General features: G+C 32.8%; 1 protein-coding gene across 1 annotated transcript; it reads left to right on the top strand.

The window, feature by feature from the left end:
• Positions 1-6,074: 6,074 nt before the first annotated feature.
• Positions 6,075-8,185, top strand: LOC109337569 (protein CHUP1, chloroplastic-like). Its single transcript, XM_019574575.1, has 2 exons — positions 6,075-7,045; positions 7,674-8,185. The coding sequence occupies exons 1-2, from the start codon at positions 6,254-6,256 to the stop codon at positions 8,082-8,084; spliced, it is 1,203 nt and encodes a 400-aa protein (XP_019430120.1). The 5' UTR covers positions 6,075-6,253; the 3' UTR covers positions 8,085-8,185.
• The last annotated feature ends 15,761 nt before the right edge of the window (positions 8,186-23,946 follow it).

Genomic DNA, 23,946 nt, shown 5'->3' with positions numbered 1-23,946 from the left:
TAAAGAAGATCTTGCCAATCCAGAAGGACATCCGAGGAAAGTGGGCTCCAAATTATGAGGGTCCCTACGTAATCAAGAAAGCTTTTTCTGGCGGGGCCCTAATCCTAATAGACATGGATGGGGAAGATCTGCATCTCACCATAAATTCAGATGCAGTAAAGAGATTTTATGCCTAGAGGGTACTTCCAAAACAAAAACAAAAAAAGAAGAAAAAAAAAGAAGAAAAAGAAAAAAGAACATTCATGCATCAATCGCAATATTTTTATTTACCTTTTTGCACGAGGGAGAATGATGTAAACAAAACCCGTATGGTGTAGACCTCAGACAGGTCCTCTTGATGACACAAGGCGTTCTTGATATTCCAAAACACTAAGAAGATATCCTTAGTCACCCCTTTGAGCCAAGACGATATGAAAGAAGTTCATTCGAGAAAGAAACACCTTTAAAATATTGTGAACCTGGGGAAAGGGTAGTTTTCCAATAAACATTTACAGAGCCCAAAAGAAAGGATGATAGTATAAAAAGAAAAGCCGGTACATACAAATAAAAACTCAAAAGAGAAATCTTACGGAAAGTTAATGAAGATGGTAGAAATAAACATCCTGCCCAAAGATAGGCTCTAGAGAAGGATTGGAAATAAGATTATGGAGGTTATAGAGGAATGTGGGATGGGAAACACATTATTTGAGCCATATATCTATTCTTTGTTAGCCACTAGTCAAGCCACATTACAAGCTTTAAAAGTCATTGTTGAGAGTCGAACGTCTGAGGTACACATCAGGGCATAAAATAAACTGACTCCAAATAAGTTGGTGCGTATCTTTTTCAAAACTTTTACATATTGTTATCCTCGCATGAATAAAATAAAAATATAACAAAATGTTTCAAGAGCCCGTTAAGTTGAAAACCCGAAAGGGCGACTTAAGCAAAAATTAGGGACACTAAAAGAAAAGGAAGTACCTCTCAAAGCATAGTATGTCAATCAGACATCGCCAGAAACTGGGGCAGAATTTTGGTTGGTTCAAGAGAATACATCAAGTAACACAATCTCCTTTGAAGAAGTCAACATCAGAGTTATAGAGATGGGACAGATTATAAATGGCTCAAGAAATCCATCAAATAACATCAGTCCCCTCTAGATGAACCAATAGAAAGACTAGAAACTGGGGCAGATTTTGGTTTAAAATATATATTCCCTCAAATTGGGGAAATCTTGGAATTAGTCATAAGGTTTGGGGTCAGGGTTTTTGCTTAAGACGAGCTTGTATGATCCTCATTTTCAGAAAGCTAAAAGGAGACGAATAAATTTGGTTTTTTATATATGTATATGCTTCGGTGTCTTTTAGTATGCAAATCATTATCTAAACAAAAATATACAATTTACAAAAAAGGCTTGATCAAAGTTTTTCAGTCCATCCTCATACATGGTGCTTAAAAAGAGTGAAAGGGGGACACAAACACGAACCTCGATAAAAGAAAGATCCCGATTTCTTACCAAATGTCAGCGGATATAATGTTTAGGGGTGTTGTAGAAGCATTATATGGCTTTCCAATAAGAATAAACAAGCATGCATAATCATATCATTCAAAGCACAATCATATCTGTAAACGAACTCCGACATAAACCTCATGTTGCACAAACCAACCATCGCATATAACCCTTTTACATAAATGTTACATTCATGCATTCAAATTGTACATTCCCTAAATCGTCTGGCAACATGGGTGCCTCAGCAAATCCCTAAATCGTTTGGCAACACGGGTGCCTCAACAAATCCCTAAATCGTCTGGCAACACGGGTGCCTCAGCAAATCCCTAAATCGTTTGGAAAGACGGGTGCCTCAACAAATCCCTGAATCGTTTGGCAGCACGGGTGCCTCAGAAAATCCATGAATCATTTGGCAACACAGGTGCCTCATCAAATCCCTGAATCATTTGGCAACACGGGTGCCTAAGCAAATCCCTAAAACGTTTGGCAGCACGGGTGCCTCAGCAAATCCCTGAATCGTTTGGCAGCATGGGTGCCTCAACAAATCCCTGAATCCTTTGGCAGCACGGGTGCCTCAGCAAATCCCTGAATCATTTGGCAACACGGGTGCCTCAACAAATCCCTGAATCATTTGGCAGCATGTGTGCCTCGACAAAATCCCTGATATATCACGGAAAGCACGTGAATTGCCTCAACAAATCCCTAGTTCACCAGCAAAGCATTGATATGCTTCATCAAAATTCGATATCTTCACAATGACATTTTTTCTGTGCCTTAACAAAAATATCGTTCATTTCTTTACTAGTTACTTACCATGATATCTTTCAAACCTGGGTCTATTAGCTATCAGGTAAGTAACACGTAAAGAGGGGCAGTTGTGAACACTCAATTTTTGTCCAGCCCACATAAAGCCCAAAATGCTTAATTTATAAATAATAGAACATTTTTTATTTAATTAATTTCAATAAATAAGAATAATTAAAACCATGTTAGGGTGGAAATATAATAAATACTAACATTAAATTTATGTTGATAAGGTTCCTATATCTAAGTGATGGGGTTAACCTAAAATCCAAAACAACAAAAGTAACTAAAAGGAATTAAATTAAAATAGACCCTAAAAAGCCCACAATCATTTTTCAAAGAAAAAGGGATAAAAATAATATTGTATCATTATTTTATTCATTTTTTTGAATTTTATTATAAAATAAGCAAAGAATAATTAAGAATATTTTTTATGTTATTTTTGTAATTAAATTCGAATTTTAAAATAGAAATAAGAGAGATGTTCTTAAAAATCACTTTTAAATACCAAATAAATGAAAAAACAATTTTTTTATATTTTATTTTTTAGAAAATATAATTTTATAAAATTAAAGCATACTCAGATAATTATTTATTTATTTTTTCGGAATTTATTGAATATAAAAGTAATTACAATATAATTTAATTATGTTTTAATTAGGTTTTTCAAAATAATGGATAAATACTAAGTCAAAATTTGACTTGGTTGGTGGTTTAAATCCCATAAAAATAGTGTTATTGGGCCAAAAAGCTAGGTTTCAGTTAATCACAATTTCAGGATTTGGGTTAATCAATTTTTATTATAAATAGGTGAGTTAGTGAGGGGTTTTTGGGTGGAAAAAATTGATTTTTAGGAAGAAAAATACAAGAAAAAAGGGTTCTGTGAGAGAGAAAAAAAACTCTGTTGGTGAAAATAATCCAGTGCAGCCGTTACTATCACAACGCCGTGAGCTCGCCGTGCTTAGCCTTTGTAACCGTTGGATCTGCTTACCATTACTTCATCACGTTGACCAGCATATTCGCCCAATCACAAGGCGAAAACGCATCGCGGTCTCACTGCACCGCGCCACACAGAATCATTCCCCCGTGAAGAACACATGATCCGCTGTGGACAGGTACACCAGACGCTCCCGTGCAACCTCCAGGACAGCCAGTCCACACACGCCACGTGGCCAGGCATGGTAGACTCCTCAATCTCCTCCGATCCGCATCTGACACGTGTCAGGTTCTTTTCCAACCACTGCACCGGATCAAATCCCTCCCAGTGTTAAATAAAAAGCTCTCCTTCTTTGCAATCAGGTATAATTTTAGTTTTTATTTTTATCATTTAATTATTTTATATAGTATTTGTTTATGATCCCATTATTAAAATATAAAAATGATTTTTATGAACCAATAATTCATTGGTTAATATCCTCATTTTAGCAATGTAAAAAACATTAAATACTAGAATTTTAGGAATAATGAGTAAGTATAAAAATAACTAGTATATCATTATTTTATGGGTAATTAATATTCTGTTTTTATCAATTTTATCATTTTATTATTAAATTTTTTTATTTTGTAATTATCCAGCAATTGTTAATAAAGAATAATAATCTCCTAGAATTAATTTAATAAACATTAAAAATGTAAAATAAATCACTTTAATGTATTTTTCAATTAAATCAAGTAGCATCCTAGTCATATAGATAATCTATAAAAAATTTATTATATATATATATATATATTAAGGTTTTAAACCATACCATTGTAAATTTAACATTTTTAAATAAACATACCTATAATGTACCTTTCAAAAAATAAATTAATTTTGAGATTTAATCAAAGATGAAGAGAAGGTCGTCTTGGAGGTCTCTTTCTTCTCATATCATCTTCGAAAGGTCGCGCTACGCCGCTTCTTTTCGATCGATTAAATCTCAAAAATCAATTTATTCCATTTTCTAAAATAACCAAATAAAAACTATGTTTCAATAATAAACAACACTTAGAAAATATACTTTTTTGGCTAAAAAATATATAATTTCTTTAATTAAAATACACTCAACCAATAAACCATTTTTCTACCTAAAGAGCTACGTAAGCCTTGATCCCCTTAATAAGGGTACGTAGGACCAAAGTCAATATTGTCAGGCTCAATAATACAAATAAATAAATTTCTTCTACATAATAATTAGTTAATTAATTAAATAATTCAATAAAATAATAATAATAATAATAATAATAGCAATAAAGTCATACATTTTAATGAAGGATACCACTTAAGGCGGGCGGGTAGGATGCTAATACCTTCTCTACCTTGTAACCGACTCGCGAACCTGGATATCAAAAATCCAAAAGCCCAAGGTAATTGGGCTTAAAAGATTTTTTTACATTTTTAACTATAAAATGTAGTGGCGACTCTAAACAAGTCGTGCAGCCGAAAATCGGGGCGCGACAAGAGTCAATGATGATTAACAAATCAATAGTAGATGATTTAATGACAGTGTAAAATACACTTATACTATCAACGTATACATATTAAATCCTTATGTGAATCCATGCCATGAAACACGCTATGGACCAAGGCACGACCTGCCCATGGTTTTCTAAGTTTGCATTGGAATTCACAAGCCTTTTCATTTTCTATTTGTTTCACCTATGTAATACTCTCATGTCTCACAATGTGAAGACCATATATGGTTATCAATTGATCACTTGGATTGATTTTTGCCTTTTCATTTTTAGGAGTCACAAAGTTAAAATCATGTAATAAGTTGTATATACATGATTGCAATTATATTTATAATCTAACCTCATAATTTTGAAATGATACCCATGAATTCACATACATTTCTAACTTTAGAATTTTCTTAGTTTTGTGAGGTTACCTACCTAGGTTCTTGAGTGAGCCAACTAATGACTTATCAAGGTCTAATTCATTTTGTGGCGTCTCACTTGTTATCATTTCTTGGATGTGGCGTCATTCTTCATCATTCACCAACATCTCCTTCTCTTCCACCTTTCCATTTCTCTTTATTTTTTGAGTTTTTATGTTATTCTATTTGTGTTGGATTTTAGTATTTATTTTCAGTTACTATGAGTATTGTCTTCCCTAGAATCATCAAAGTTAAAGATCGTGTTAGGAGGATGGTGTCATCAAACTATCATACTAATAAATATTTATTATTAATTATTTTTTATAATAGATTGAATTGATATACATGAAAATTACGAGAGACTGAAATCGGTCTTTATCCATAATAATATTTTATAATTTTTTGTTTAATATTATGATATTTGGAAGTATCATTTATATGATAATGGAGGGTGTTTGGTTCAACTTGCATATATTTTGAAAGATAGATCGGACCTGAAAGTTTAGTCAATTGTTTATAGATAAGTATTTATTGAGTAAAAAAAAAGTAGGGAAAACAATGGCACAATATTTTACCAAGGTCATGGAACATTTTACTAGCACCTAATTAAATCAATATTGTGAAGTTGCTCTTACAACATGTGATAAATATAAGGGAAAAAAAGTATTGACAGAATAAATATTTTATATATTATCAATAAATTATTCTTATATATTTATTTTTGACTTTTATAATATACAATTTAATGATGAATGATATATTAACTATATAAATATCTTTTTACTAACAATGCATACTCTCTAAATATAATATCACACATACAATATTATACCCTTACATGGAAGAAAAGAAACCCAACCATAATCGACGAAGGAATCAGATTCCAAAGAGCATGAAAAGGAATTTGGTAGCGTAGAAGGCCTCTTTATAGTAGTCAAAAAGCTACATCATAGTTCTCATTCCTCTAAACAAAGGTAAAGCAAATGGCACATTATGCAAAAGCTTTCAAATAGTTCTTTACATACCAAGGACCAAGAATTCACATATCTTTGTTCATAAAACAATCTAACCAAATCACTAAAACTTTTCATTATTCTTCAGAATGGAAAGCACAACATCAAAGGGAGAAATCATAAAGCCAATAATCCTAAAAGCTGGTATTCCTTTGGCTGTGTCTATAGCTGGTTTTGCCTATGCATGGATCATGGCCAAAAAAAGCATATCTAAAGCCTCTTCTTCATCACTGAATGATATGAATTCTTCGACCGAAAGCGAAGAAAGTTCGCATAGTGTTGCTTCTATGGACGATGTCTATGCCGATGTTGTTACTGAGAGCTCGGAAATTCATGACACCCCATGTTTAGAACAAGAGATTGCTTGCGTAAGAAGTCGTTTCGAACGTATGGAAATTAGAGAATTGGCACTACGTTTTCGATTTGATGAGTATTGTATTTTGAAAGAGCATGAATTTATGCTTGTAGATATCAAAAACATGTTATTACTTGAGAGTGCTAATGTTGGATTCTTGGATAAGGAGATTTCATCAATGGAGAGGGAGAATAAGAGATTGGAGAATTTTGTATTGGAATATCTTAAACTTATTGAACAACTTGAGTATTGGAAAACAGAGAATAAGATACTTCAGAGGAAGTTTAATAAGCTATTGAAGAAATCTAAGGCACAATCTCACTTGGCAAAGGAACATGATTTGATGATTAAAGCAGATGAAGCTGAAATCATGAGAAACCTTGATGCTTTGAAAAATAAGAATGATGTTATTGATAAATTAGAGGATGAAATAAGAGAGCTACAAAGGGTTTTGGATCTAATGCAGGATGAGAAGAATGAACTTCTTAAGAAGCTTGACATAGCAGAAAAATCATATGCATCTAAGGTAAGCAATAGATACAGATAAAACCACTGAAATTTTAGCTAGAAGAAATAATACTTGTTTATTTATTTTGATGCACTTTCATACATTGCCACTAAATCATATATTAGCATGTCATGGAAAATGATGCACTTTTGAGATAATTGTGGAGAATTAGACTCTTGAATGTTGTGGTAATAAGTGTGATGTGAAATATTGTTAGGATAGTTATGTTGTTAATTATTTAAACAGTAAGATTGGTTTCTAAGAATAATACTTGTATTTAGGAACAATCAATAAACTACATCCATGTGGATAAAAGAGTAATATGAAATAGACAATAAAACCCATATTGCCATTATTTAAACTTTTCTAAGATTTTGATAGGTTATGCTTCTATCTCAAAATATAAATAGGAAACAATAAAACTTGGTCTAATATTGTAAGGCTCTATGAGATTTCTAGGATTACTAAAAAGTCAAAGATTCAATTTTTCAGAGCTTATTAGGATGGAAAATCATGCATTCCAAAATAGAGTATAAATAGGCTATTCCTGGTCTCTGTCTCAGTGAATAATTTGATAAAAATGAATTTATTTGGTGTCTTTCTCCCACACCAGTACCTATATCATTACATGTTTTCACATATGCAGATTGAAGCAACAGATTTAAGTAGGGAAGATTACAAGCAAGTTATTGATGAATTGGAGCAGATCAAGAAGGAAAGAGCAGATGAAGTTAAAGAACTAATTTTTCTGCGTTGGACCAATGCTTGCTTAAAGCACAAGTTAACAAGGCATCATGAACAACACCATAATCAAGATAAAGAACATAAGGAACATGAATTTGTAGGGAGTGATGGAGTTATTCATTATGACTTAGAGCATGAGTTACATGATCATGATGATGGTTCCCTTTTGGAGCATGATAATGTTGTGCATTCCTTTGATGATGCTCATCATCATAGCAAAAGTGATTGTTCCAAAAGGAGTAAGTTGCTTAGAAGGCTAAAGAGATGGGTGGAAGGCAGTGAAAAAGTAAGAGTTAGGAATTCTGTTTCATGAGAAGTGATTCCCTCAAAAGCTAATAAGACATTCATCTAACCTTGTAGTTATTGCTACTTAGGATGAAACAAAAGCAAGCAGTGACATTGCATTGGTGCAAAATATTTACAACATTAATAAGATTTGAAAACAAAATAATGTGACATGTGATTTAACACTGATTGGATCTTCTATTACTTTGTGCATTTAGATAGTGTTTATCTGCAATTCTCCACATACATATTTCTTGATATTGTGTAGAAAGATAACTATTAAGAGTATTCTAAAGTCCAAAAACCATCCACATATTATTGAATTGAAGCATAGTAAACATTTGATTACAAGTTATAAGAAATCTATAAATAATTTGTCACCTAAATGCTATGTCAGTAATCACATATACATATAATATCTTGACCATTAATACAACTAAAACTACACCAGAACTAATATTCAAGTTTAAAATTGTTATTCGATTATATTTGATACCCAATTAACATCTCTCATACCTATATTACCATATTTACTTTTTTAGAATAAAAGTTTATATTGGAAGAAAGATCTTAGAGTAAGATCACCAAGCTCAACAAATATTTACAATGTAATTTACATATCTCATACCAATAGGAGAAACCTAATTATCTCATGCCAAACTTATTGATGGAATATATTATACCCACTACACCTTATACGATGGTATATTTAGGAGTCAGACTCCTCTCCGTATGGGAGAGGCCATTACTGGGAGGAGATCATGTCATGTCTAAAAACAAATCAACAGTCCAGATTTAAAATTGATATTTAATTTAATTTTAAAAAATTACAAAAATAAATTAAACACAAAAACTAAATGAAAGAAGAGGAAGAAAACCTTATCACCATTACATTCATTCCTTAGGCAATGTTGTTATTGCACATCCACCTCCACCTCCCTTCTTACCACCACTTCTTCTCTAGCGAATCACTATCTTCTCCAGTGAATCACTATCTTCTCCATATTTCACTATAATGACTTGGTTGTTTTGCATATATTTCAATTTGTTAAGTGCACATAAATTTTAGTTCTTCTCAGGCGAGTCACTATCTCCTCCACCTCTTTATGTTCCCCTCCATAAATTTTAGTTCAAAATATAGATTGAACTTCAAAATATTCATTCTGGATTTGTCTAATTTAGTGCACATAAACATGTTTTCTTGTGTGCACCATATGTTTGACAAAATGCTTTAATAAAAGTGAGTTATGTATTTGAGAAAATGACTACAAAGCTTCTATTACATATCATGACAGTAAATATAGAGAGGTAGTGACTCGCCGGAGAAGAAGTGGTGGTGAGAAGGGATGTGGAGGCGGCTGTGCAACAACAATGCCTGGGGAATGAATGGTTTTCTCCCTCTTCCTTCGTCCAGTTTCTGTATTTGCTTTATTTTTTAAAATTAAATTAAATATTAATTTTAAATCTAGATCATCAATTTGTTTTTAGACACATGACATAATCTCCTCTTAGTATTGCCTCTCCAGACTCTACATTTAGATACTCATATTGTCACACACTAAAACTTTACGTTTATGTGGAGTGGGGATCCTCTCTGGTACTGGAGAGTCCAGTACTGAATAGGATTTAAGATATGTGACAAATTTTTTCTTTTAACGATTATGATTATATATTATTTTCTATTTAAAAATAAATAAAAATTCTTCAAAAAAATCTCATCTCATATTCCAGTACTGATTTAGAGGAGTTGAACTCGTTTATGTGTGGGGGTCAAGCAAATGTTCATAACTTTTTTCCTATTATTATAAAATGGACTTCATGTTATTGGGGCTGCATTGTAAATTTGTAACAAACCCATTGGGATAAAAAACACATTTGTTTGATGTGCAAGACTAGGCCGGACTTCGTTAAAGATTGTTGAAGGTTAATACAACTATTCCAAAAAAAAAGCTGGCAAGAGGTACTCCTTTATGTAAGAGATGGATTTTTTTTAAAGGAATGATACTTTATTGATCATGACTGAATAACATCAGAAATAAAGCAAGAAGGGTTAAAAAAAAATTGTACCCCAAAAAATTCACAAAACGTAGCCACAAAAATAAAGGCACTCCACTAGATAATTTAGATTTGGCCTTCATTAATCCTTTTTATCATAGAAACATGGATTACTCTCGTAACATTATACAATATTTTTTAAATGGTTAAAAACAAGGCGGGAAATTCTTTGATATGGAGGTTGTAGTAGATATTTCCTAATGATTGGTGATATACCAATTCTAAGATCTTGAATCACATGATTATCACACATAATATAAAATAAGGATATAAAGTCATACCTATGTTCTCTAATCTATTCATTTGATATATCATTTGAGAGAGTTTTGGTATGATGACATTCCTCAACCAGACCCTTAATTCCTTTTGGGACCTTCATTTTCTCTTTGATGGGGAGATGTGAAAACTATTTATGATTTGGTGTCTTAAGGACCATAACCGTTCCTTATGTATTAACTTATAGAGTTCTCATTATCTTCATAGGTCAATCGTTTGAGTATCCACTCATTAAGCCCATATCCGTTATCAATTTTAGAAGTCCTATAAGTTGTAAAAAATTAGATCACTTGTTTTATAACCCAAAAATAAATAGCCAACATAACTTTATTAAATATATGATGTCCATCTTAATTAGAAATTATGAATTTATAACAATCTCTCACTTGAGCTTCATATTTTTCCTGAAACAGTGATATCATATATTCTTTAGGCGCACATTTGTATGCTATTTATATTTAGATTTCTCCTTAATACAATTTGCTCATCTCATATATCAACTACGAAACCACCGCGAACTTCATCACATTCAAACGTGACTCGACCACGATGATCACCATACCAATATACTAAATGACATATATCAAATATGATGAGTGACATAGAAATTTCATGCAATGTGACCTTAAACATGTCTATTTCCAACTGGTCATTCTTTATTCTTTAGTGAGATTAATCCAAAGTTCTTAATTGTAACGCAATAGTTACAATACACAAGCTCACAATAGAACAATAAACCATCAACTTTATTATGCATAAAACTATTTATGACGTCCAACGTAAATCATAAAATATATAGACTCTCAGTGAACTAAGGTATCATATGTGGCAATACTCATATGAGCAATATGCTCATGAAAGACTTTAGATATCAAACCTCTAGTGAGTGGATCAGCTAGCATAAAATTTGTCTCTATATGTTCTATGGAAATTGGTCTATTTTGAACATTTTCTTTAACAACCAGAAACTTGATGTCAATAAAACTTGACTTTATAGAACTCCTATTATTGTTGGAGTAAAGAATTGCGGACTTACTGTCACAATAAATTATTGATGGTCACTTAATACCATCAACCGCACGTAAGCCAATTACAAAATTTCCGCAACCATATGCCATGGTCTGATGTTTTAAAACAAACCATGAACTCCACAACCATTGTTGAAGGAGCTATGAGCGTCTATTTACGAGACTTCCAAGAGACATCACCTTCAGCTAATATAAACACATATCCAGATGTGAAGTGTCTTTTGTCTAGACACCCAAAAAATTGGAGTTAGAGTACCCAATGATCTCTAAATTCTCAGACATCCAATAAGTGAACATGTACTTTTTTGTTCTCTTTAAGTAATGCATAACATGTTTGACTGCCTTCTAGTGATGCATTACAAGATTGCTAAAATATCTTCCAAAAAAAACTCTCATGACAAACGCTATGTCGGGACGTGTGCAAACTTGAGCATACATTAGATTTCCTACTGCAGACGCATAAGGAATCTTTTGCATCTCATATTTTTCAAGGTCATTTTTGGAGCACTGTTCGAGACTAAACTTGTCTCCCTTAGCTATAGGGGTATCCTTGGGTTACTTTCTTTCATTCCAAATTTATGTAGGACTTTATCTATATAGCTTTCTTGTGACAATCTTAGGATACCTTGAGAGCAATCTCTTAATATCTAAATACCTAATACAAAAGAAACTTCCCCAAGATTTTCCATTTCGAAATTATTCGTTAGAAATATCTTGGTCTCTACAATAGTCTCATATCACTACTCGTAAGTAGTATATCATCGACATATAATACCAGAAATATATATTTACTCCTACTATATCTGTGGTACACACAATCATCAATTTTATTTACCTCAAAACCATATGAGGTAATAACTTGATGAAACTTGTGATTCCATTAACGAGAAGCTTGTTTAAGGCCATATATGTATTTCTTTAATTTGCATACCATTGATTTTGAGCCAATTGAGACAGAGTTTTCTAGTTGTACCATATAGACCGTTTCTTTAATGTCACCATTTAGAAACACAGTCTTAATATCTATCTGATGTAGCTCTAAACCAAAATAAGCTACTAGTGTCAATATTATTCTAAAAGAATCATTCGAAGATACTAGAGAGAATATTTCTTTATAATCAATGTCTTCTTTATAAGTGTAGTCTTTAGCAACTAGACACGCTTTATATATGTCAATATTACCCTTTGAATCCCTCTTGGTTTTAAATATTCATTTGCAACCAATAGGTTTTACACCTTCAGGTAATTCGACAAGATTCCAAACGTCATTATTATGCATAGACTTTATCTCATCCTTCATTGCATCGATCCACTTTTGAGAGTTAGAACTTTTCATGGCTTGATAGAAGTTCAATGGATCATCTTCTTTTAACCGACGCCATCCTTGTGTTCTTGAATAAATACAATATAATCATTGAGAATTGTACTTCTCCTCTCTCTAGTGGATCTCCTTAATAACACTTCTACTTCTTGAGGTTGTTAAATTTGTTCTATAGGTACTTGAGGGTGAACCTCATTATTGTATTGTTTTGGAATATTGTCAGAAACAATATTTTAAATATTATCTTCTATTATCGAATTTATTCCTTGAATGGTAATAGGCGCAATAACTTGTTCACCATTAGTGACAAGTTCTTCCTCAAAGACAACATTTCTTATGTTCTTTTCCTTCCCAAAATTAACTTCCTCAAGAAGTCTTGCATTTCCTGTCTAAAAAAAAAAAGTCTTGAAGTGAGATCATAAAATTTATAGCCTTGAGAGCGTTCAGCATAACCAACAAAATAGCAGCTAACTGTTCTTGAGTTCAGTTTTATTTCATGCGGCTTATAAGGTCGCGCCTCAGTTGGACAACCCCAAATGTGCAAGTGTTTTAAGCTTGGTATTTTATTAGTCCAAAGCTCATATGAGATTTTTTTAAATGCTTTACTTGATACCCTATTAAGGATATAATCTGTAGTCTTTTAAAACTTCACCCCAAAGAGACTCTGGTAAGGAAGAATGACTAATCATATTTCTCACCATATCCATAAGAGTTCCGTTTCGTTGCTCAGCAACAACATTCATGCTAGGTTTGCCTAACATAGTGTATTGTGGAATAATTCCACACTCTCTATGGAAAAATATAAATAACCCTTTCACAACATCTTTATTGTTATTTCTTTTCTTATTCTGAGAAGTCATAGTCAAATGAGCACTTTCAGTCTTATCTCTTTGCAATCTCTCTTTATCTTGCACATAATGAGATATAAGCTCGTTGAGAGACCATTTATCATTCTGAGTCTTATAGCTCATTTTGAATTGCCCAATGTGTGCAAGAAGCAAGATCAAAACCAAGTACACGAGCAAGTCATCACCAAGCTCTAACTTAAGTGACTTGAGTTTTGATATAAGATTAGACATCTCCATAATATACTCCCTTATGTTCCCTTTGCCTTTATACTTCACGAAGATGAGTTTAGCCAAAAGGCTACCCATCTCCACCTTTTTATTTTTGGAAAAATATGGTTCTATTTCTTCAAGGAACTTTCTTGCACTCTAACCCTCAGAAATAGAGCCCCAAAACATTTCTAGAATATAGCGTTTCATGATCATTATACATATTCGGTTTGAGTGTTCCAATTTCTCAATTTTAACCTCATCGAGGACTTCCAAAGTTGAAATGGATTTCTCCACATGAAGTGTCGGATCTAAATCCATACAGCCGAGAATATTTTTATGATTTCTTTATAAACCTTAAAGTTTATCTCATTCTGCAATGATATGTTCTTAATTTGAGCATAAATATTTGTAGCATTAGTAAAAGGACAAAACAAGTTGCAATCATTCTTGCAATTAAACTCACATTCGACTTTAATACTTAAATTCAAATGATGGTGGGGCACTTCACGAGTTACATAGCACAACATTAATATTCAGTCTTTGGACAAAAATATTAACTTGAAAGTGATACACTCAATGTAGTAATCAAACAATGATAATCAGTCCTGTCAAACAATAAGCTTTTCTTTGGACCGACTTACTATTCACATGGAAAGCCATATGATTATCACGTATTTATTGCTATAAATATATTTGTAATTTGGGCCAAATAGTAATCTTCCTTTGGGTCAATCACTGTTCGCATAAAATGCAAACATACATTTGGCTTGATATTTCATATTAATCACTAATGATACTCTTGTTTGTAATGGTTAAATATTGATCATAATGCATGTCGAATAATAAATCCTTCTTTAGACTGATTTATCATTCACATATTCAACTTTATAATAACCACATGTTTACGATCACATGTGTGTATATAATCGACCAAATAATAATCTTCCTTTGGGCGATTAATAATTGCATGTATACATATACGCACTAGCATTTGATATTTATTATGAGCAATTCACAAAAAATGTCACTTTGGCGACTTCTTGTTTAATAGGTCACTTAAAATGTCAAATATTTTTATTTTCTAAAAGAAAAATCATTTAGTTGAGTTTGATTCAACATAACCTTTATCCAAAACATATATTATTTATATTCACATATAAATACATATATCCACTATAGCCTATTGATAACATTGCATCATTCTCATCACAATGACTGCATTTCGAATTCCAATAATCGTCCTTTCGAATTTTCCATAAAAAATATTACCATTTAAACATGGCGAAGCAAGCTGTCCAAACAGAAACAATGTTTCAATAATAGCAACCACTTAATAATGCATTTAGCCACCAACCAATACAACAAACCATAAGTGTTGCAATCATTTAAACAAACAAGTCAAATAATATATATATATAACAAGACATGTTCACATAATAGACTCATCACAAGATACATAACACAACCTCAATTTCTAGTCTTTGGATATAGAAATTAATTTGTAAATGGTACTCTCAATGTAATAATCAAATATTAACAATTAATTATGCCAAACAATAGCCTTTCTTTGGATCTGCTATTATTCACATGAAAAAACTTTATAATTGTTACTTATTTATTATCACGTGTATGTTATTACTTGGCCAAATTGTGTCTTCCTTTAGGCCGAACACAATTTGCATAAATAATCTCATAGTCATCTCTGTAATCGTAATCAATTTTCACAATAGAGGTTACTTTGGCAACATATTGCATCAATTAATTCAAAAATAATTATAAGACAAAAGGAAAATAAAATGGGTCCATTATAAAAATATATTATGATATTGGAATTAAAACCTTAAGATTTGATACGTATATGTATAAAATAGAAACATATCTTAACACATATATACCTTATACATATACTTTAACAAATTGCAAAATTGTAAAGTGACAAAAGTCAACGTCCAACACTAAGGCATTAGTACATATATAATATACGTATTGCATAAAGAGTCATCAAAGTTAATGCAATGTCCATGCACAAATCTGAATATATACTTCAACACATGTTGTAAAGATTCATAATATAAATTACCCATGATTCAAATAAGTGGAAGCACATGAAAGTTATCCTTATTATTCATAAATACTCAATTTTCATAACCAATAGTGGAAGCACTCAATTTCTAGTCTTTGGATATAGAAATTAATTTGTAAATGGTACTCTCAATGTAATAATCAAATATTAACAATTAATTATGCCAAACAATAGCCTTTCTTTGGATCTGCTATTATTCACATGAAAAAACTTTATAATTGTTACTTATTTATTATCACGTGTATGTTATTACTTGGCCAAATTGTGTCTTCCTTTAGGCCGAACACAATTTGCATAAATAATCTCATAGTCATCTCTGTAATCGTAATCAATTTTCACAATAGAGGTTACTTTGGCAACATATTGCATCAAGGGAGAAAACAACTTTAATGAAGAATCATAAAATTCAGAACCTAAAGCTTTGACACCACTTGTTAGATATTTCCTAATGATTGGTGAAATACCAATTCTAAGATCTTGAATCTCATGATTCTCACATATGATATAAAACAAGGATAAAAAGTCATACATGAATCCATGTTCTCTAATATACTCCTTTGATATACCATTTTGAGAGAGTTTTGGTATGATGACCTTTCTCAACCAAATCCTTAAAGACAAAAGGAAAATAAAATGGGTCCATTATAAAAATATATTATGATATTGGAATTAAAACCTTAAGATTTGATATCTTTTATGATTAACAAATCTAATATAATAGAATAATTCCAAATAAAAAATATATATTACATATATATCAATACATAAAAATGGATACAATCTTAACCAAATAAAAAAATAGATCCAGCTTGAAAAACATAAAAGGATATATGCAAATCATTATAAAAAGTTCCACATCGAATATGATCATGCCTATCTTAAAACATATATGTAACACTATATATAAGGGAGATGTGAAAACTATTTGTGATTTAGTGTCTTGAGGACCATAACCGTTCATTATGTGTTAACTTATAGAGTTCCCATTATCCCCCATATTTCAACCGTTTGGGTACCCACTCATTAAGCCCATATCCATAATTAATTTTAGAAGTCATATGGGTTGTTAGAAATAAGATCACTTGTTTTGTAACCCAAAATAAATAGTCAACATAATTGTATTAAATATATAATGTACACCTTAATTAAAAATTATGAATTTCTAACAGGTTCTACTTGTTATTAACTACAAATCAAGCTCCAAGTTCACTCAAGTTTTATGTTCAATCTTCCTTGCTGCATAAAGCACAAAGAGAGTTAGTTGGTTTATAAGTTAGTTAATTGGGTGTGGTTTGTGTTTCAAGTAATTTACTTTTTCATTTATTTTGTTTTCTATTTGTATAAATAGGATTCTCTTTGTATCATTCCTCATAAGATGTTGGGAACTAGCACGCAATCCAATAGTAAAGAGTATAGAAAAAAGAGAATAACACAATAGATTTGGTAACGAGGTTCGACCAATTGTGCCAACATCCCCGTGACCGTTGAGAGGCTACCACTATATATTATTAGAGAATAAGTGTTAGGTATTAGTGACAGAATACACTTAGAAGGGGGGGGGGGTTGAATAGGTGTCGCGGTTCCCACTTACCGCTATTTGCACCAAAGCCCTATTCTGGAAAATCACCCTATTAATCAATTAAAGCTATGACTTAATCGATTAAATCACATAGAATTAGTAGTTGCTGAATGGCTCAATTACACAACCAATTACAGATTATACAGAAATGATATAACATATATATTTGAACACAAATGATCTCTATTTAGCAGTAATACTATATTCAAAATATCAGCTACAATAGGCAATTGAAAGCTACTTAAAACAATAAAGAGATAAGAGAAATAAACAACCTACAACTAGGTTTTTATACTGGTTCGTTTTGCGGTCCACTGCAAAACTACATCCAGTCCTCCCATCTGATCTAGAAGATTTTTTTCACTAAAATTGAAGTCAATGTATCTTACATACACACTTCCAATTACAAGACCTTGAACGCTACCTTCTTGAATTCCTAGAACCTCTACCTTGGTTTGACCTTACCCAATCGCATAGGAAAACCTTTCCTACGATCCAACCCCAACCAAGAGTATGTTTTAAACTCAAGACCTCAAAGTCTTGGTGAAGACTCTCTGATCTCGTTGGTGGTACGACACCAAGAGACGACTTTCCTTGTTACACAAACAACACAAAAAATAGAGTAATGTGAAGCACAAAATAACTCAAATATTCCAAGAAAGAACAAGCTATAAACCCTATACAAATCTCACAATTACTATGAACATGTATAAGATCAGAATCATGAAGAACATGTAATTTCTACCCTTAACAAATCTCTAAACAACAATGAAAGAATCATGCAAGAACAAGATATGAAGATGAACACATTTGATAATATGCAATTGATGACATGTTAATCCCTAAGCATAATATTATCTCACTCTAATCTTACATGCAATTCTCTATGCCTATATGACATACAAAGAATACGAAAATATGCAACTTAGCAATTCTAATATGAATGAATGAATGTATTAATTCGTATATGAAATCTGTTGAAAATACAATTTATATAGAAAAGCTATTTTACGCCTAGTTAATAGATTATGTTGCCTGTTAATCGACTAATGAGCTGTTAAAGAGTAACTGAATTCTGTTTTTCAGTTATCTATTGAAACTGTTAAAAACTGTTTTCATGTTAATCGATTAAGGCTTCACTTAATCGATTAACTAGTATATTTTCAGTTAAGATGTTAATTGGTAAACTACCTATATGTTATGCTTATCAACTATACATGTTTTACCTTTTATGTTATGCCTAAAATGCACAAATAACATGTATGATTAATGCATGAATAAACTAGACGACATGTTTCATGTAAATGATATGATAGTTTTTAGACTTTGTGAGATTTACATCTAGGTTTACCTAACCTAGACTCAATAACTAAGACACATCTAAGACTCTAGTCTAGACATGAAGCTCTTGAATCTTTGGCATGTTGATTTGTTGAGTTGTCTTTAAGCTTTCACTAAGTCCTTTGTCTTCATCAAAACATAGGCAAGCTTAAGTGCTCTCTTGACACATTGCACTTTCAATCTCCCCCTTTTTGATGATGACAAACTCAACACCAAATTTGTTTTGATGCATAGTTTGAAGATGATCACAAAATGCATGTTTGTTTATTTCAAAGTTAAAGCGCATAGCTAGACAACGGAAGCTTGGTATTATTTACAACCTGCACACATTAAATAACAAAACAACCTTTCTCCCCTTTTTGACATTATCAAAAAGATAAACTAAATGAAATTTTGGTCAAAAGTAAGAAAAGATATAAAGTGAACTCAAACAGTAATTAATAATTAATGTTGGGAATGTAATTAATTAACCATTTGATCAATGAATTGAACAAGTGCACACATTTACCAGCATTTAATCGATTAAAATAGCAGGTTAATCGATTAAACCAACAAAATACATCAATATGACAGGGTTAATGGCATGGAGGGTTATACATGAACTAATCAAGCATGGAATGATCAAGCATTTACATTATAGCATTCAAACAATAGGCTCAAACAAACATAAGATATACATATAACCAAACATGATCAAGAACCATTAAACATACAATCATGCTATGTTTGACATATATAAGCAAAATGAAACCACAATAGGAGCGATTTAAGTTCAAATGACATGCATATCAAGTCATAAAATTGCAGCAATAGTAGATAGAATTACAATCCAGAAAGCAAAGAGAAAATATGTCTCGAAATTACAAAGCAGCATAAATCCTGAAAATTAGCCATATAGAAGGACTAAACCTAAGGCAATCTAAGATCTAAGGCCTTCTAATATAGGGATGCAGAGGAGGATCTATGTCATCAGGTACGGTCAGACTACTATCACCCCTGATGAGGAATCTCAGTTTCTCAAACTCTGCACAAAACCTCGCATTTTGTGCCTCAAATAGTAGATAGTTAGAGTTACAATCCAGAAAGCAAAGAGAAAAATATGTCTCGAAATTACAAAGCAGCATAAATCCTGAAAATTAGCCATATAGAAGGACTAAACCTAGGGCAATCTAAGATCTAAGACCTTCTAATCTAGGGATGTGGATGAGGATCTCTGTCATAAGGTATGGTCAGACTACTATCACCCTGGATGAGGAATCTCACCTTCTCAAACTCTGCACAAAACCTCGCATTCTGTGCCTCAACAGTGTTCTGGACAAAGCTCCTCATAGCCTGATAGTGGTTATCGATGTAAGTAACCTGACGCTCCTCAAATTCTTCCAAATCAGTATGGTAGGAGTTCTTCAAAGACTGAAAGTGTAAGTCCATCTTGTTGTTCAGCCTTTGCTCCATGGCATCCAACTGAGCTAATCCAAAGGATGATGCCTGCGGCGCAGTTCCAGATGGCTCCCCCTGAGTTTCTGATTAGGCTGATCTATACCAGCCTGAACCTCATCATCAGATAGCTTCAAATCCACTGTAGTAAAATCGTCATGGTATTGCCAAGTACTTCCATACTTTTAGATAGCCATCTTGTGGATAAGGCTTTCACTAACAAGGTGATCTTTGTCAGAAAACTTCGTGACGATGGTGTCAGATACGTCAATATGCAGATAGTCAATAATTTTTGATATCAAGATACTATAGGGCAGAAATTTGGATTGCGATGTAGAGACATTATACACGACCTTCAGAATTTCTTCAGGCCAATTAACCATTACATTCTCCTTCACAACATACATAAATTTCAGATCATGAACAGTAGGTTGTGCGTGATTAGTGTTCCTCTGAATCAAGATGTACGCAATCAAATAGTGAAGCAATCTATTGTCTACCAATAAAGAACCAACTTTAGTCAGTTCTCCCTGGACATACAGATGGGGACCTATCATACATGATTTATATACCTCAACCACATCAAAATCAACAAGCCATTCACAATCATCTAGGCTAACACCAGTAGTGGATAAGCCACCCACATTCATAAAAATGCTACTATCCATCTCAAACAGATTTCCCGAAATCATAGACCAATATCTATCATTCTTATAACGAAAGTTAGCGTAAAATTCCCTAATCAAAGCGGGGTACAGATTACCTGTTAAGTCCAAAAACATTACAGCTCCCTGAGCCTGCATACCTTGTGGAAATTCAAAATTTTGTCCCGCCATCTAGGTAAGATCAACATACCTTATGTAGGTGGGTTTCCTTCCCAAAAATTTGGACAACCGGGTCTCCTGAAGTATGAGTGAGTAGTAGGAATCTCCACGGTCGTGCCTCACGTTCAGATTTGAAGATGAAGCATGAGGAGGCCTACGAGTACGTTGAGCAGTTGTCTTGAACCCCTTCGAACGTCTTCTTATCATTTTTGATTAAAACCGTGAGTAATGAGAGGAGAATGAGGATAAGGGAGGGAACCTAGAGCTTAGGGTTTTGGAATTGGGAATGAGATTTCTTGGGAAATAGAGAAACATATTGGACGAATTGAGGTGCACAAATGGGTAAAGGTGAGGTTTAATACTTCTATTAAGCTAAGATTTCGAATTTGCTGTTTGCATTTCAGATTTTCAGAGAAAAGGAGGAAGAGAGGGTTTGAAAAAGTGACAAAAATGCTTCTGATTCTAATATATCTGTTGCCGTTAATCGATTAAGTGTTGCATTTAATCGATTAAGCAGTGTAAAAATTCCAGGTTTTCAGAAATATGAGCCTAGGTAATCGATTAAAATAAATCTTAATCGATTAAATTGATAATTGATTAAAATGAATACAAATCGATTACATTTAGTGAAAATTGAAATGTTTGCTACTGGAACTCATTTTAATCGATTAAAAAGGATAATTAATCGATTAATTGGCATCAGATTTGCAGATTCAAGAGGTTTTTGGGTTTTAAAAGCGTGCAAAGATTTCTAACATTTATCAAGCAGTTTTTACTCAATCACATATACATTTTTAGCTTGTCACACAAGATCATGAGTCATAATAGGAATATAATGCATTCATAACAAGTATACATTTTGAAGCATAGAAAACATTAATCATGCGAATCATATAATAACATTTTTAGACGATTTTAATCAAGATAATTTTCATCAAGAATTCCAAGTTCTCTTCGAAGAACATAGAAGGTATCTCATGAGAGAGGCTTGGTGAAAATATCAGCCAATTGCTTAGATGTTTCAACAAATTCAAGCATACAATCGCCTTTTTGTACATGGTCACACAAGAAATGATGTCTAATTTCAATATGCTTGATTCTAGAATGCAAAATGGGATTCTTAGATGGGTTTATGGCACATGTATTATCACATTTTATAGGAATATTTTCTAGGTTAAGTCCAAAGTCCTTAAGTTGCTGCTTCATCCAAAGGATTTGAGCGCAACATACATCAACGACAATATATTCCGCTTCAGCGGTGGACAAAGCAACACATGCTTGCTTTTTACTGTATCATGCAACTAAGAAACTACCAAGTAAATGACAAGTCCCACTAGTGCTTTTCCGATCCAACTTACATCCTGCAAAATCGGAATCGGAATACCCTACCAAGGATAATGAGGCATCCATAGGATACCGTAATCCCATATTAGTTGTTCCTTTTAAATATCTCATAATTCGTTTTACAGCAGTATAATGTGAATCTTTCGGCAAAGCTTGAAATCTAGCACACATACAAACACTAAACATAATATCGGGGCGACTCGTAGTTAAATACAATAACGAGCCGATAATCCCACGATATTTGGTTACCTCAATTGCTTTTCCCTTTTCATCTTTATCTAGATAGCATGAGGACGCCATAGGAGTAGATGCATCTTTACATTGCTCCAAACTCTTTGTAATATTTCGATTGATGAATGAAGATGCCACTTTCCATTTGTTTGATTTGAAGTCCAAGAAAGAAGGTTAGCTCACCCATCATCGACATCTCAAATCCACCCTGTATCAACTCAGAAAATTATTTACAAAGAATGTCATTAGTAGATCCGAAGATTATATCATCAACATATATTTGAACTAAAAGCACATGATTATCTAATCTACGAATAAAGAGGTAGTATCAACCATACCCCTCACGAACCCTTTTTCCAAGAGGAAAGACCTCAATCTATCATACCAAGCTCTAGGAGCTTGTTTCAGGCCATAAAGGGCCTTTTTGAGCTTATATACATGGTTCAGATACTTAAATTTTCAAAGCCGGGAGGTTGATCTGCTTATACATCCTCTTGAATGTAGCCATTCAAGAAGACACTCTTGACATCCATTTGAAAGAGCTTGAAGTTCATAATTGATACAAAGGATAAAAACATCCTTATGGCCTATAATCTGGCTACAGGAGGTAGGTCCCATCATAATCGATGCCCTCCTCCTAGTTGTAGCCTTTGGCCACTAAGCGAGCTTTATTTATGATTATTAAGCCAGATTCATCCAATTTATTACGAAAGACCCATCTAGTACCAATCACTAGATGTTCTTTAGGCTTAAGGGCCAAGTCTCATACATTATTACGCTCGAACTGGTTTAGCTCTTCTTGCATAGTTATACCCTAGTGCACATCCTCAATGGACTCATCGATGGTCTTAGACTCGATTTGAGATACAAAAGAAAAAAGTTACAAAAGTTACGTAAAGAGATACGAGTTACCACCCCCGTAGTTATATCACCTATCACTTTGTCGAGTGGATGATCCTTCTTGGTCTTCCACGCGATTGGCAAGTCCTGATGCTCATCTTGTACAGTTTGCTCTACTTCTACTTCTTTGTCCTGGTCCATGTCCTTAGAGTATGCTTCTTCCAAAGCACCTGCAATATCATCATAAAATACCTTCCTCTTATCTTTTGGAGAAGATTCGTCAAAATGGACATGCACAGACTCTTCTACTTGCATTGAATATTTATTAAAGACTAGATAAGCTTTACTATGCAATGAATACCCCAAAAATATACCATCGTCAGCTTTTGAATCAAATTTACTTAAAGCTCTTTATCCATTATTTAATATAAAATATTTACACCCAAAAGCATGAAAATGAGAAATATTAGGTCTAC

This window comes from Lupinus angustifolius, unplaced genomic scaffold, assembly GCF_001865875.1.
Source record: "Lupinus angustifolius cultivar Tanjil unplaced genomic scaffold, LupAngTanjil_v1.0 Scaffold_8_143, whole genome shotgun sequence".
In the NCBI taxonomy this organism is placed as follows: Eukaryota; Viridiplantae; Streptophyta; class Magnoliopsida; order Fabales; family Fabaceae; genus Lupinus; species Lupinus angustifolius.
The sequence above is the reverse complement of the archived record's forward strand: the minus strand, read 5'-3'. Positions and strand labels throughout refer to the sequence as shown.